Source organism: Podarcis erhardii, assembly GCF_964252035.2.
Source record: "Podarcis erhardii genome assembly, chromosome: 10".
Lineage (NCBI taxonomy): Eukaryota > Metazoa > Chordata > Lepidosauria > Squamata > Lacertidae > Podarcis > Podarcis erhardii.
The window spans coordinates 12,372,156-12,387,858 of record NC_138500.1 but is presented as its reverse complement, the minus strand read 5'-3'; the positions used below and the strand labels follow the sequence as shown (position 1 = coordinate 12,387,858).

The following is a 15,703-nucleotide window of genomic DNA, read 5'->3' as shown; positions in this document are numbered from 1 at the left end:
TTTTATTTTGTTTTGGTCTATTTTGGGTTGGGGTGGGGTGGTTGTGGAGTGGGGTGGGGATCGGCTTTATTTTCGTATAATTGTTTTTGTTTGTTTGCTTTTATATTCTGTAAATGGAGGTGAGCCTGAGGCTTGGGATTCCTACTGTGGAGGGGCAAGGGAGGTATGGCGGTGGGGGCAGATGTCATAGGCGAAGGGGATCGAGATACGGATATGCTCGTACCCCTTCCAATCTGCGCCCCATCCCGAGAGACGAGGGTAGGGTGAGCAAGGATTACTCACCTCCGTCACTGGTGTTGTGCAATGCCAGGTCTATAGGCAACAAAACCGCCACCCTGCGAGATTTCTTTACCTCGCAGGGGGTCGACCTGGCTTGTGTGACGGAGACCTGGGTGCGCGAAGGGGTAACTGTTACCTTACGAGAGATGGCGCCCCCGGGTTTCTCCGTCCTCCACCAGTCGCGGACTGTGGGCCGGGGGGGAGGGGTGGCGTTATTAATCCGGGAAGATTGTCCTTTCAGGGCTCTACCATCGCCATTGATCCCCGGCATTGAATGTGTTGGCCTAGTGTGGGGCTCCGAGGTGAGCTTGGCTGTCTGGCTGGTGTACCGGCCACCCAGCGCACCAGCAGCCACCCTGTCAGGCCTGCTGGAGGCGGTGGCCGGCTGGGCCTTGGAGTTCCCTAACCTATTGGTATTGGGGGACTTCAACATCCATGCTGATGCCACTCCCTCCTCGCAGGCTCTGGACCTGGTGTCTTCCATGGCGACACTAGGGCTCTCCCAGTTTGTTTCGGGCCCCACACATCAAGCAGGCCACACGCTGGATCTGATCTTTGGCATCGGTATAGATGTGATCATGTTTCCTTCGATGAAGGTGCCATGGTCTGATCACTATGCCCTGAAAGCCAGGATTGACGTTCCACCCCCACCCTGCTTGGGTGGCGAGCCAATTTGGGCTCGCCCGCAAAGGCTGATGGACCCTGATAGATTCCGTCAAGCCTTGCGGGACCTTTCTCCCCCTGGCGACTCATTGACTGAGCTTGTTGAGGCCTGGAATACCCAGCTCCTGGCAGCCATCAATGAGATCGCACCTAAGCGCCCTCTGCGACCCCGCAGAAACCGGGCTCCCTGGTTTACCGAGGAGCTCCGGAAAATGAAGCGGGACCTCAGACGGCTAGAGCGAGTATGGCGGGGTGCCCGTGACGGAGCCTCAAGAACATCTTATAGGGTTTTTATGAAAACCTATGAGATGGCAGTGAAGGCCGCTAAGAAGTCTTACTTCTCGGCCTCCATTGCATCCGCTAGCTCTCGCCCGGCGCAATTATTTAGTATAATTCGGTCTTTAACGTCCCTCGAAGGACAGCCAAATTTAAATAACAATTTGACACACAGCTGTGAGGCATTTGCGAGCTTTTTTGCGGAGAAGGTCTTGTTGCTCCGCCATGACCTCCCTGCCAATTTGGATACAATAAAGGAACTGGAGGCCCCTCGACTGTCCTCGGGTCCAGTATTGGACCACTTTGACCGGATATCCCCAGCCGATGTGGACAGACTCCTCCGAGCTGGAAAGCCCACCACATGTCCTCTCGACCCGTGCCCGTCCTGGCTGATTAGAGCGTGTCCAGACGAGGTGCGGGCCCCCCTGGGGGATATCATCAATCTGTCCCTTGGCACCGGGACATTCCCAGGGGAACTGAAGGAGGCAGTGGTGCGCCCGCTCTTAAAGAAAACATCATTAGATCCCTTAGATCTATCCAATTACCGCCCGGTTTCGAATCTTCCATTCCTGGGTAAGGTGATTGAGAGAGCGGTTGCTGAACAGCTTGGTAGGTTTCTGGATGAAACATCGGCTCTGGATCCATTCCAGTCCGGCTTCCGCGCTGGTCATGGGACTGAGACGGCTCTGGTCGCCCTAACAGATGACCTCCGCAGGCAGCTGGATCGAGGCGGGTCGGGGCTGCTGATTCTTCTAGACCTGTCAGCAGCCTTCGACATGGTCGATCACGAACTCCTGGACCACCGCCTTGCCGACGTGGGGATCCAGGGCACAGTCCTTCAATGGCTGCGCTCGTTTCTCTCCGGTCGGGGACAGAGGGTGGCGCTTGGGGGGGAATTGTCATCCCGCCACTCCTTGGTGTGTGGCGTGCCCCAGGGTGCAATACTCTCCCCAATGCTTTTTAACATCTTTATGCGCCCCCTCGCCCAGCTTGTCCGGAGTTTTGGGCTGGGCTGCCATCAGTATGCTGATGACACCCAACTCTATCTGTTGATGGACGGCCACCCGGACTCTGCCCCAGACACACTGATCAGATGCTTGGAGGCTGTGGCTGGATGGTTACGTGGGAGCCGGCTGAAGTTAAATCCTTCGAAGACAGAGGTCCTCTGGCTGGGACGGGACGACGGGGGGCTGAGGGGGCAACTCCCATCTCTTGCGGGGGTGCAATTAGTGCCAGCACCGTCCGTTAAGAGTTTGGGTGTAATCTTCGATACCTCCCTCTCTATGGAGGCGCAGATTGCAGCTATAACAAAGGCGGCATTCTTTCATCTCCGCCAAGCTAAGCAGTTGGCTCCTTACCTCTCACGCCCCGACCTAGCCACTGTGATCCACGCGACGGTCACCTCCAGACTGGATTATTGTAACTCGCTCTACGTGGGGCTGCCCTTGAGACTGACCCAGAAACTCCAGCGGGTGCAAAATGCTGCAGCGAGACTCCTTACGGGGTCTTCGCTTAGAGATCACATTCATCCGGTGCTATACCAGCTGCACTGGCTCCCGGTGGAGTACAGGATCAGGTTTAAGGTGCTGGTTTTAACCTTCAAAGCCCTATACGGCCTAGGGCCCTCGTACCTACGGGACCGCCTCTCCTGGTATGCCCCACAGAGGAACTTACGATCTTCAAATAAAAACATCTTGAAGGTCCCAAGCCACAGAGAGGTTAGGCTGGCCTCAACTAGAGCCAGGGCTTTTTCGGCTGCGGCTCCAACCTGGTGGAACGCTCTCTCACAAGAGACAAGGGCCCTGCAGGACTTGACATCTTTCCGCAGGGCCTGCAAGACAGAGCTGTTCCACCTGGCCTTTGGTCAGGGCGCAGCCTGACTCCCTCCTCTGGCAATCTTTACAAAACTTTAGTTTATGGTTGCCATCAATTTTGATTTTAATTCATTTTAATCCATTTTTATAATGTTTTATAATGTTGTACTGTTTTAGTGTTGTTAGCCGCCCTGAGCCCGGCTTCGGCTGGGGAGGGCGGGATATAAATAAAATTTATTATTATTATTTATTATTTATTTAGTTTTGCCCAAAATTGTTGAGGTTTCTCCACCCCCAAAAAGTCTCTTTTTAAAAAGAAGAGTTTTTCAGCTGTTTTAATTAAATTCAACCCCCCCCCCCAATGGACACTGTTTACGGGGGCAGAATACCGGCTATGTCCAGGAAATTTCAGACATATGGCAGTCCTATGACAGGCGGACTCAAGCCTGTGGCAGGTCTTGAACCTGCAATCTGAGCCGGGAGTTTAAGGCTGTGTACTTCCATTTCTGGCCAAAGGATAGCACTGCAAGGAGACTTAACCACTCTGTAAACCCTCTTTCACTAACAGTCAGATGTTCCTCCCTCCCTCATATAAACATTCCTCACTTGGTTTGAGAAACCAGGAGAATGGTGGCTGATAAGCCAATGAACCACTTTGCCTTCGCTGCAAAAGAGTGGGCCTCTGACATATTTTTTACATGTAGGGTAGCTGTTGTTTAGGCACAGCAGAATTTGCCTCCAGTCATCTAGCTAGACTGACAACTCCTTGGTTCAGACACAGGATCTTTTCCTGTTCTTCACTTCAGGGGGGAAAGTGATCATGTCAAAGCTGATCAACTGGCCCTTCAGCGCCGGCTCAAGCAGTCTGTGTTAAAAGTTAGCAGCCAGAGAGGGAAAGCGCACAGCCAACCAAGAGATAAAAATGCGTGACAGAATTGTCACAATATGGCAGGACACTGCTGCAGGCAGTGTTCAAAACTCCCATTGTTGTAGGCTCATTTTGTGACAGGGAATTGTTTGATTTCAAAAAATTTATGCACCCCTTGATTGTAAAACAACAACACCTCAACGAGGTTTACAGAAAGATAGAACAATAAAATGGAGAGAGAGAAATCATAACCATATTTTAAAACATACAAAAAAAATACTAGAACAGATTAAAATCACCTTAACTTTCTAAGCATCTGGTTAGGCTTGTCTAAACACGAATGTTTTTAGCAGGTGCCGAAGGGAAGGCGCCTGCTTGATTTCAATAGCTAGGGAGTTCCAAAGGGCAGGGTACAGTGGTACCTCGGGTTAAGAACTTAATTCGTTCTGGAGGTCCGTTCTTAACCTGAAACCATTCTTAACTTGAGGTACCACTTTAGCTAATGGGGCCACCTGCTGCCGCTGCGTGATTTCTGTTCTCATCCTGAAGCAAAGTTGTTAACCGGAGGTACAGTGGTGCCTCGCAAGACGAAATTAATCCGTTCCGTGAGGCTCTTCGTATAGCGGTTTTTTCGTCTTGCGAAGCAAGCCCATTGACAGCTTAGCGGATTAGCGCTATTAGCGGTTTAGCGGCTTTTAGCGGATCAGCTGATAAGCGGCTTAGGGCTTAGGAAAAGGGGGGGGGAGGCAAAAAACCCCGCAGGAACTCACAAGACATTTTTGTCTTGCGAAGCAAACCCATAGGGAAATTCGTTTTGCAAAGCGCCTCCAAAACGGAAAACCCTTTCGTCTAGCGGGTTTTCCGTCTTGCGAGGTGTTCGTCTTGTGGGGCACCACTGTACTATTTCTGGGTTAGCAGAGTGTGTAACCTAAAGCGTTTGTAACCCGAGGTATCACTGTATTATGTAGCAGCTGCAGTAGTAATACAATGATGTTTAAATTCATTGTAAGTTGCCTAGACACTGCCTGATGTTAGGTGATAGAACAACAACAACTCCCAAGAGCATGAAGGACAGGAGCACTCAGTATAGTCACAGGCTGAAATCAAGCGATGGAGTGAGTCATCAGAAAAGTCTAACCCAGGGGTCTGCCAGGTTTATCTTGCCTGGGCCGGATCGGTCCTGTGGAGCCACTATTTACTGTTGGATGTGGTTCTTCTAAAAGTCCCAAGGCAGAACTAGCCAGCAAAGAGGATCTGCACCTCATTCGCAGATCTGAGAGAGTCACAAAGGGAATACCACCCAAGAGGAGTTTGCTAACTGTTGCGTGTATAGCTGTAGTTAACAACTCAAACCAGGTTCAAGGTTTGTCCACGACAGAGACAAAGCCACTCCTGGAGGTTGCAGGGCACAACACAGTTCTCTCTAACCAAGGTAGAGCAGAAGCTCTAGTTCCTTGGAAGACAGGTAACCAGGGGTTTGAACTGGTGGATCCAGTTGCAGGTAGTTCCAAAGATGGAGCTGGGACAACAGGGGTTTGTTACGTGTGTAACAACTGTTTGTTTTTCTCTCTTGATGCTGCACTTGTTTACGCAGCTAGTGTTACCTTAAACGGGGGAGGATGTTGGGATTTTAGTTCCCACCAGCTGCGAGGAAGCAGCACATTGTTGACATCATGTGATGTCTCTGAGCACGAGACAGGAATTCTCACTCAGTTCTCAGCACTCAGTTCTCAGTGTAACTGGAGAAGTACTTTAACTTCTGAGGTAGAAGTTGGGAGTCGAGCCGTAGCTGCTCAGGAGAGCAGACATGCTTATAATAGCTCCGTGTACAGTCTTAATAAAGTAGTGTGTTAGACTACGGACTGTCTTTTTCTTCTGTCATAGAATGCCAGAAGCTGAACGTGCTCCTCTCAGGAGGGAGGGGGCATTTATTACTGGTCTCTCTGGACTGAGGGAGGATTCCAGTCAGAGAGTGACCACCGGAGAGTGACCACCGGTGTCTGGGGAAGGTGGCACCCTTCCCGGGGGCATTTTTCCAACAGACACGAGCGCGTGAGCATGCGCCACCGCGATTTCCGGCACCGCGGAAGCAAGTCCCCATGCTGCACTGCGCTGGTTTAGCGCAGCGTATGAGAGGACAACTCAGTTTGGGGGCAGCTCGTGGGCCGGTCAAATGACCTCTGCAGGCCATTTCTGGCCCATGGGACTTAGGTTGGTGACCCCCGGTCTACCCTGTTGTACTGTCTCATCAGATAAATTCCAATCAACCTGTCCTTCAACTCACCATAAGGCTATTAGAACCCAAGGATCTCGGACTAGGCTGCCAAGAGGGAAACAATGAGATTTCCCTCACAACCTTGCAGAGCGAGGTCAAAGGCTAGACATCATGTATGGCCTTGGCAAAGGGTCATCGCTGGAATTCATAGGGGAGGCAAATAATGGGAGGAGGAGGAATTGTCTGGTCTATAAATGGAGACCTGTCTTCTACGGATAAATAGGATTATAATGGTGCGCCTTGATGCCTAAGTCTGCTCAGAAGAAGCAACTGGCCCCCAGGATTAGGGGTGATTGATAAATTCAATTTCTGTTAATTCCAGCATGAACTGACCTGGTCTGCACCTCCAGCGCTAACGGGCAGATCAGAACCTGCCGCCTTCGCACTACTATGGATTTTGTGGCGCCATTGTGGGCTCAGAAGGCAAAGCAAAGTGCATTGGGACACATATTTTAGGATGGAACGTGTTTAGAACTGTTTGCAGCGGTACCTCGGGTTACATACGCTTCAGGTTACATATGCTTCAGGTTACACACTCCGGTAACCCAGAAATAGTGCTTCAGGTTAAGAACTTTGCTTCAGGATGAGAACAGAAATCGTGCTCCAGCGGCGCGGCAGCAGCAGGAGGCCCCGTTAGCTAAAGTGGTGCTTCAGGTTAAGAACAGTTTCAGGTTAAGAACGGACCTCCAGAATGAATTAAGTTCTTAACCCAAGGCACCACTGTATACAGAGATAAGGCTAGAAGATGAAATGTGCATTTTCTGATAAAATACTGATCCATCCCTAACAAAACGTGAGCCTTTCTGTGTGGCCTTGGGGTGCTCCCCAAGCCACATACCCTCTCTGCAAGCCATGCCCCCTCACCGACCCCCCCCCCCCCGCCTTGAGTAATTTGGCCAAGCTGGAATGTATGTGTCCTGGAATTGTGATAATGTTCTTTGCTTGCCTGGTGGAGAGAGAGACAGAGAGAGAGAGAGAGAGAGAGAGAGAGAGAGAGAGAGAGATTTAACACCACAATGGTAAAACTCCTATCCATTGCTGTTTCTACCCCTCCCCCCCCCTCATGTTGCCTCTAGATGGTTGCCCATGTTGCAATGCGGGAGTCTGAAAAAGGTCCCCCACCCTGATTTTTTATTATTAAGATGATTTTTTAAAAATGAGAATATTTCAACTGAACAAAATAAAATAGAAGCAGAAAGGGGGGGAGAAAGGGGAAAAGGTATATTAAAGGTAAAGGGACCCCTGACCATTAGGTCCAGTCGTGACTGACTCTGGGGTTGCGGCACTCATCTCATCCAGCATAACTAAGCCGCTTCTGGCGAACCAGAGCAGCGCACGGAAACACCGTTTACCTTCCCGCCGCAACGGTGCCTATTTATCTACTTGCACTTTGACGTGCTTTTGAAGTACTAGGTTGGCAGGAGCAGGGACTGAGCAACGGGAACTCACCCCGTCGTGGGGATTCAAACCACCAAACTTCTGATCGGCAAGTCCTAGGCTCTGTGGTTTAACCCACAGCACCACCCGCATCCCTAAAAGGCATATTATATCACTGTATATGCCAAGAACTACAGTTCCACATATGCTTGTCTAGTATATAGGTATATAAATTTTATTGTCACCCAAATACATATATGGTTATTTATAACCTACCTATTACTTTTAATAAATGCATTCCAAATATCACTATACTTGTCCATACAGTGTCTAGGTCTACAAGCAATCCATTCGTGTTGCCATATCTGCAATCCATTGACTAAAGGGGGCCATAGGTTTATCTTTCCAGTGCATCAATATCAGTCTTTTGGCCATAGCAGGGGCACAAAAAAATCCCATTTACGTTGTCCAGTTGTAAGATTCCATATAGTAGGTACGTAATTCAAAAGAATATTTTGAAAATTTTAACTATTTCCACACAGTCATCTTTATACAAACCAATACTTTCTCCCAAAATGTAGTAAGTGAAGCACGTTATAAAAACAGGAGTTTCAAAAAAAGCATTATCCTTATTACCCCACCATCCCTGATTTAATCAACTGTCTGTAATTAAAAATTGCTTCCCTGGGGGGTGGGGGAAGCTTACACAGATTTTGCATCAGATGTCCTATGGCACTGGAGAAACTGAAGATCTTCTCCAGTCTTAATCTTCAAGCTGGCTATTAATGTCCTGGATAGGAGAATTGTGGTCTGGAACGTCTCCCTGACCTTGACTTTGAGGGAACCACCCATGGTTTCCCAGCCATAAAAGATCACTTAAGACTAAGAGGATTGCAATTCAACTGTAATCATTGACACCTTACTAGAGTTAAGAATTGGTTAACATTGTGGAGATTTGGCTTTTGCGGGTGGAAAACGGGTGATGACCATTTGAACTCTTAATCGAGTGCTCCGACATCTCTGTTGGGGTTCCACCACGTCTAATCTCCATGCCCTGTCGCCTTCCTTTCCCCTTTGAACTTTCTGTGTCAATGCGATAGACTTGCCCAAGCATTTGTTGACCTCATTTCTAAGATGCCCTTTAGATGTTGGGTGACTTGGTGAATTAGAATTCATCCAGAAAGCTCACATATTGGAGGTCAGGCATACCATCTCAGCTAGAGGCTCCACTTCTGGTTCAGAGATTTCCCTTTAAATGTGACCCCCCAAAAAACAACAACACCCCACTACTCTGGCTGAATAACTTGCCTGTACACTTAGGCCATTTGTGGAGGTACGCCCACCATCTGACAAAACGTGTTCTCCCTAGCAAAGAGCACGTGTTGCGGTGGGGGATACAAGCCACCCCAGTGTTGCTGGGCGGATTTGTGGAGTGACCCAGGAAGTGAATTGGTTAATTGGGTCGCTGGGGAGAATTGCTTGTTGCCAATTTTGAAGGAGGGTTTTAAATATCGAAAGCCCAACTTTGGGCGTCCTCTTGGCTGCTTGCACCAGATCACCCGTCCACCCTCATTGTATTGGGGGGGTTGTTCGCTTGACCTTGCTATGCCTGTCATGTGGTCATCTGCTTTGAGGCAGGGGCCTGGTAGGAATTTTGTCCATTTGGCTGATTGACTGGTGCCATTTGGTTTTTGCCTCCTGCGTAGCAAATCGTCACAACTTGTAAGGTTGGAGGTTAGGCTTTGGTTCAAATTGGTTGGTGGAGGGGTAAGTGCCTACCCCTCCAATGGTGGTGTGGAAAGGGAATTCCGTTAAAGGAATCCAGGGGCTTGCCATTCTTTTCGTCCTTGTCCCTGGCATCGGACTTGGGCCGTGCAAGCCACCAGAAGCATGAGGGTGAGAAGTGAGGGGCTGAGGCCCAGCTTCATTTTCTCCCCAAATTTGTTTCCCTCACTGGCTTCCGCTGGAATCCGGAAGTCAGTTCTGTCCCTGGGCAAGGACAGATAGTTGGAACCAATGCCTAAGCAACCACTTACTTGTGTGTATTTAAATAAAGTTGTGGCCAAAATCGTGCCAAAAACCCAAAACAAAATTGATGTGTGAATTATTGGGGGGTGGCTTGGGGACCTCGACACGCAAGTAATTCTTGTTCTCCTTTTTGCTGTCCAACAGTTTGATATAGATAAAGAAGCAGGCGAGAGGCAGATATATCACCGGTACTGTATGGAACGGGCCTCGGTGCATTGTGCCCACGTCTTCACCACAGTCTCTCAGATAACGGCCATAGAAGCAGAGCACATGCTGAAGAGAACAGCTGGTAAGGTCAAGATGTTGGAGGGGAACTGGTGCCGAATGCTTGCCAAGAGTCGGCAAATTGAGAAAGGCTCTAGTTTTGCCACATCCTCTTCCCCGCTGAGTCTTAGAAGGGCAAGGAAGTTGGCAGGCAGTAACAACTTCAGGAGTTGCCAACTGAGATTGGGGGGGGCAATGCCCTGTTTGCCTTGATGGACCACCTTCCTACTTAGTGGGAAACTGACAATGTTCTCTGTTTAAAGCACTGGTTGAATGAACTCTTTGCAAATGGTTAAGCCCAGGTATATGGTGGTATTTCGTGAAGACGGAGAGGTAAAAAGGTAAAAGGTAAAAGACCCTGGAAGGTTAAGTCCAGTCGAAATCGAATATGGGGTGCAGCTCTCATCTCACCTTTCAGGCCGAGGGAGCCGGCATTTGTCCACAGAAAGCTTTCCGGGTCATGTGGCCAGCATGACTAAACCGCTTCTGGTGTAATGGGGCACTGTGACGGAAACCAGGGCACACGGAAATGCCGTTTACCTTCCTGTTGCAGAGGTACCCATTTATCTACTTGCACTGACGTGCTTTCGAACTGCTAGGTAATAATAATAATAATAATAATAATAATAATAATAATAATAATACCAATACTACCACCACCACTAATAATAATAATAATAATTTATTTATACCCTGCCCACTCTGGGCTGCTTCCAACAGAATATTAAAATACAATAACCTATTAAACATTAAAAGCTTCCCTAAACAAGGCTGCCTTCAGATGTCTTCTAAAAGTCTGGTAGTTGTTGTTCTCTTTGACATCTGGTGGGAGGGCATTCCACAGGGCGGGTGCCACTACCAAGAAGGCCCTCTGCCTGGTTCCCCGTAACTTTGCTTCTCGCAGTGAGGGAACCGCCAGAAGACCCTTGCACTGGACCTCAGTGTCCGGGCAGAACAATGGGGGTGGAGACGCTCCTTCACATATACTGGACCAAGACCGTTTAGGACTTTAATGGTGAGCACCAACACTTTGAATTGGCAGGTTGGCGGGAGCTGGGACAGAGTGAAGGGAGCCCACCCCGTTGTAGGGATTTGAACCACCGACCTTACAACCGGTAAGCCCAAGAAGCCCATAGCGCCACCTCTAACCTTAAACAAGATGAGGTTATTCTGTAAACTGGGATGGTTTTTGCCTGATGTTGCCCACCTCTGCAGCAGTGGTTGGTGGGAGAGGGCTGATCACCTGACCTCCATCACCCACATCACTGCTGCTTAGCAGGAGGGGGAGCCGCAACACCACCGCAGTGCAAACACTGCAGGAGTAGCGCCAGTTTGCACCACGCCACCCTCCTCATCTGCTCCCTCGCCCCAAGTGCTTCTGCACTCCTAGATTAAGCTAACTACAGGTGAGGCTGACTCAATCTTGCAGACCTACAGAGGACCCCTGTGTCAGAGTTGCCGGACTGCAAAGTTGCGAAATTTGGCTGTTGGTCAAAGAAGGGGTTGATGATCCCTGCCGCAGTAGATCATTAAGCCTGAAGTCTACACAAGGGCACTACGATCAAAACAGCTTGTGATTTGCAGAGTTGGGAGACCCGTACATAGAGATACAGGGGTACATCCTGTTATGAACTTAATTCATTCTGGAGGTCCGTTAAGAAGAAGAAGAAGAAGAAGAAGAAGAAGAAGAAGAAGAAGAAGAAGAAGAAGAAGAAGAAGAAGAATTTATTTATACCCTGCCCTTCCCGGTTCAAAAACCGGGCTCAAAGTGGCTAACAACAAATTTAAAACACTTTAAAACACTTAATTATAAAAGCAACATAAATGACCGCTCCCCACTTAAAACGGGGGGGCGCCTTTTGCGTGGACGCGTGCAGCCCTGGATCTGGAGTGGCCCCATCAGCATAGGCTTTGCCTTCCCCCAGGTGGGATACCTGGAGGTCCCCGCCTACCCCAGCGAGTTGTCCAATCCCACCTGGGGGAAGTGTTGCCAGGGAAACCAGGCCAGGTAAGGGGAGGGATTACCTGCCCACACAATAGAGGGTGGATCTTAATTGTTAATCCTCACTTGGCTCCAGAGCTTCTCCCACCCTACCCACCCTCAGTTAATGTCTTCTTTTGCAGGTTAACTTTTTTTTTTTTTTCCCCATAGGTTTTGCAGGTTAACCTGTCTCCACAGGTATGCGGGCGCTGCTACGATAAGGTCGCTGTTAAAGGGCCGGAAAGGAATTTCCCTGCATTGGCAGGTTTCGCCTTTCCCGTAGCAAAACGTCACAACTTTGGCGGTATCAGGCCTTGGGCGGAATCCTTTAGTCCATCTTCCTCTTTGCGGCGGCGATACCAGGGTTCCCCGTTAAAGGGGTTTTTGAAGGGAGGCTTTGGCCGTACGCCGAAAGGTCGTCATTGCTCTCCCCTGCGGCGGCGTATCGGGGGCGGCTATCTCTGCTTGAACATATGTTCTCCAGAGCCGGCCCATCCCCCACACACACACTGGATAACCCTGATGCTCCCTAGGTCCCCGGCTGGGGACTAGGGAGGGAGAACGCCCAATGCCTGAGCCAAGGTCTACCCACATTTGAAATTTAATAAAGTTGTGGCCAATTTAATCCCATAGCACGTTGTCTAGAGTCGTTATTCCACATGACGGGGGGACCACTCGGGATCTGGGGACTCCGCCTGTCCACGCAATCAATGCTGCCTTCCTCTTCTCCATAAACACACAAGATGTAACTGGCTGTACTTTTGAATAAATAAGGTATAATATTCATTGTATCAAATTATAGATTTCAACAGAAGTTTCATAAAATTCAACGAAAAAAAGCAGAAGACCCAGCGGATCCTAGGCTTCATCAGTAGAACAGGCTCATATGTAATATTACAGGTTAGTGGATCTTATAGCACAGTAGTGGTGAAACAAGGCTAATATTCTGGAAATCCTTGTCAGACTCTGTGAAAGGATTCTGTGGAACTGTAATAACCCTTCATGTGGATTATTGGACTCTGTGAACAGACAGGTGGAATAGATACTCATACATGTCTGGACCTCATGCATGAACTGACTAGAGAATGAACTGATCCACTGGGTCTTCTGCTTTTTTCGGTGAACTTTATGAGACTTCCGTTGAAATCCGTAATTTGATACAATGAATATTATACCTTATTTATTCAAAAGTACAGCCGGTTACGTCTTGTGTGTTTATGGAGTATGTTTCACATAGGTTTGTTGTTGTTGTTTTGCCTTCCTCTTTCTTCTCCTGCAGCGTCAGGAGAAGGGGGTGACCTCCATCATTCCTCCTCCATCTCTCCCCCTTGTGTCCAATTCCTGACACCTGTCGAAAAAGGAGAGAGACCCTGTTCCTTCCATGTCTTTCAGATCTACTCAGCTGCTGCGGCTTTCCCTTTTCTTTTGCCAGATGTCGTCACTCCGAACGGGCTGAACATTAAGAAATTCTCCGCTATGCACGAGTTCCAGAATCTGCACGCCACCTGTAAAGCTAGGATCCAAGAGTTTGTTCGAGGCCATTTCTACGGGTATGTTCAAAAAATGGACAATTGGGTTATTCCAAAATGTTAGGGTAGACCTTGCCCCAGACACCCAAAACCCCATTCACAGTTTATCTGTGGGACTGGGAAATAGCCTTGCTGGCAGACAAAGGTGCCAAATTGGAGGAGTGATTGGGGGAGCTGACATCACTTGTGTGACATCAGGATGTCGAGGGGGAGCTGGGGGCCAAACAGCTCAACGGCAGTGACTCCTCCCTCACTTCCTCTTGGTGTTGCCACTGGCGGGAGGCTGCTTCAACCTTCCTTCCCCTCCATGGCAGGGAGGAGAAGGAGCTGGCCGCTGGAGGCATGTTTCACTTGGCTCCGTACATTTGGGTCATTGGGGGTCCCAGCACCTAACCCAAAAATATAGGGAGGGTACTGGCACCCCTGCTGGCATGATTGCCAATGTTTGACTTCAAAGATGCTGGGATCTGAGGAAGGGTGAGGGTGGCATGTGAGGTGGGCCAAGGGGTGAACTTCATTAGGCCTAATGTTTGGGGGGAAGGGATTCAATCCAGTTAACATTTAAAGGCAAATGCACCTAATTCACACTGTCCAACGCAATTGTTGTTTAGTTGTTTAGTCGTATCTGACTCTTCATGACCCCATGGACTAGAGCATGCCAGGCACTCCTGTCTTCCACTGCCTCCTGCAGCTTGGTCAAACTCACGTTCATAGCTTCGAGAACACTATCCAACCATCTCGTCCTCTGTCGTCCCCTTCTCCTTGTGCCCTCCATCTTTTCCAACATCAGGGTCTTTTCCAGGGAGTCTTCTCTTCTTATGAGATGGCCAAAGTATTGGAGCCTCAGCTTCAGGATCTGTCCTTCCAGTGAGCACTCAGGGCTGATTTCCTTCAGAATGGATAGGTTTGATCTTCTTGCAGTCCATGGGACACTCAAGAGTCTCCTCCAGCACCATAATTCAAAAGCGTCAATTCTTTGGCGATCAGCCTTCTTTATGGTCCAGCTCTCACTTCCATACATCACTACTGAGAAAACCATAGCTTTAACTATATGGACCTTTGTCGGCAAGGTGATGTCTCTGCTTTTTAAGATGCTCTCTAGGTTCGTCATTGCTCTTCACCCAAAAAGCAGGTGTCTTTTAATTTCGTGACTGCTGTCACCATCTGCAATCATAATGGAGCTCAAGAAAGTAAAATCTCTCACTGCCTCCATTTCTTCCCCTTCTATTTGGCAGGAGGTGATGGGACCAGTGGCCATGATTTTCGGGGGTTTTTATGTTAAGTTTCAGACCATATTCTGCGCTCTCCTCTTTCACCTTCATTAAAAGGTTCTTTAATTCCTCCTCACTTTCTGCCATCAAGGTTGTGTCATCTGCATATCTGAGTTCGTTGATATTTCCTCCGGCAATCTTAATTCCAATTTGGGATTCATCCAGACCAGCCTTTCGCATGATGAATTCTGTATATAAGTTAAATAAGCAGGGAGACAATATACAGCCTTGTCGTACTCCTTTTCCAATGTTGAACCAATCAGTTGTTCCATATCCAGTTCTAACTGTAGCTTCTTGTCCCACATAGAGATTTCGCAGGAGACAGATGAGGTAATCAGGCACTCCCATTTCTTTAAGAACTTGCCATAGTTTGCTGTGGTCGACACAGTCAAAGGCTTTTGCGTAGTCAATGAAGCAGAAGTAGATGTTTTCTGGAACTCTCTAGCTTTCTCCATAATCCAGCGCATGTTTGCAATTTGGTCTCTGGTTCCTCTGCCCCTTCGAAATCCAGCTTGCACTTCTGGGAGTTCTCGGTCCACATACTGCTTAAGCCTGCCTTGTAGAATTTTAAGCATAACCTTGCTAGCGTGTGAAATGAGTGCAATTGTGCGGTAGTTGGAGCATTCTTTGGCACTTCCCTTCTTTGGGATTGGGATGTAGACTGATCTTCTCCAATCCTCTGGCCACTGCTGAGTTTTCCAAACTTGCTGACATATTGAGTGTAGCACCTTAACAGCATCATCTTTTAAAATTTTAAATAGTTCAGCTGGAATATCATCACTTCAACTGGCCTTGTTATTAGCAGTGCTTTTTAAGGCCCATTTGACTTCATTCTCCAGTATGTCTGGCTCAAGGTCAGCAACCACACTACCTGGGGTATACGAGACATCCATTTCTTTCTGGTATAGTTCCTCTGTGTATTCTTGCCACCTCTTCTTGATGTCTTCTGCTTCTGTTAGGTCCTTACCACTTTTGTCCTTTATTAGGGTAATCTTTGTATGAAATGTTCCTTTCAGATCTCCAATTTTCTTGAACAGATCTCTGGTTTTTCCCATTGTATCATTTTCCTCTATAGAAA

The 15,703-nt window shown here is 48.5% G+C and overlaps 1 protein-coding gene across 1 annotated transcript in view; it reads left to right on the top strand.

Annotated features, from left to right (window-relative positions):
• Positions 1-15,703, top strand: part of GYS2 (glycogen synthase 2) — a 51,699-nt gene that overhangs the window by 21,083 nt on the left and 14,913 nt on the right. The window contains exons 6-7 of the mRNA XM_081879853.1: positions 9,725-9,869; positions 13,258-13,375. Of these exons, the coding sequence (XP_081735979.1) occupies positions 9,725-9,869; positions 13,258-13,375 (263 nt within the window). The remainder of the gene's footprint in view (positions 1-9,724; positions 9,870-13,257; positions 13,376-15,703) is intronic.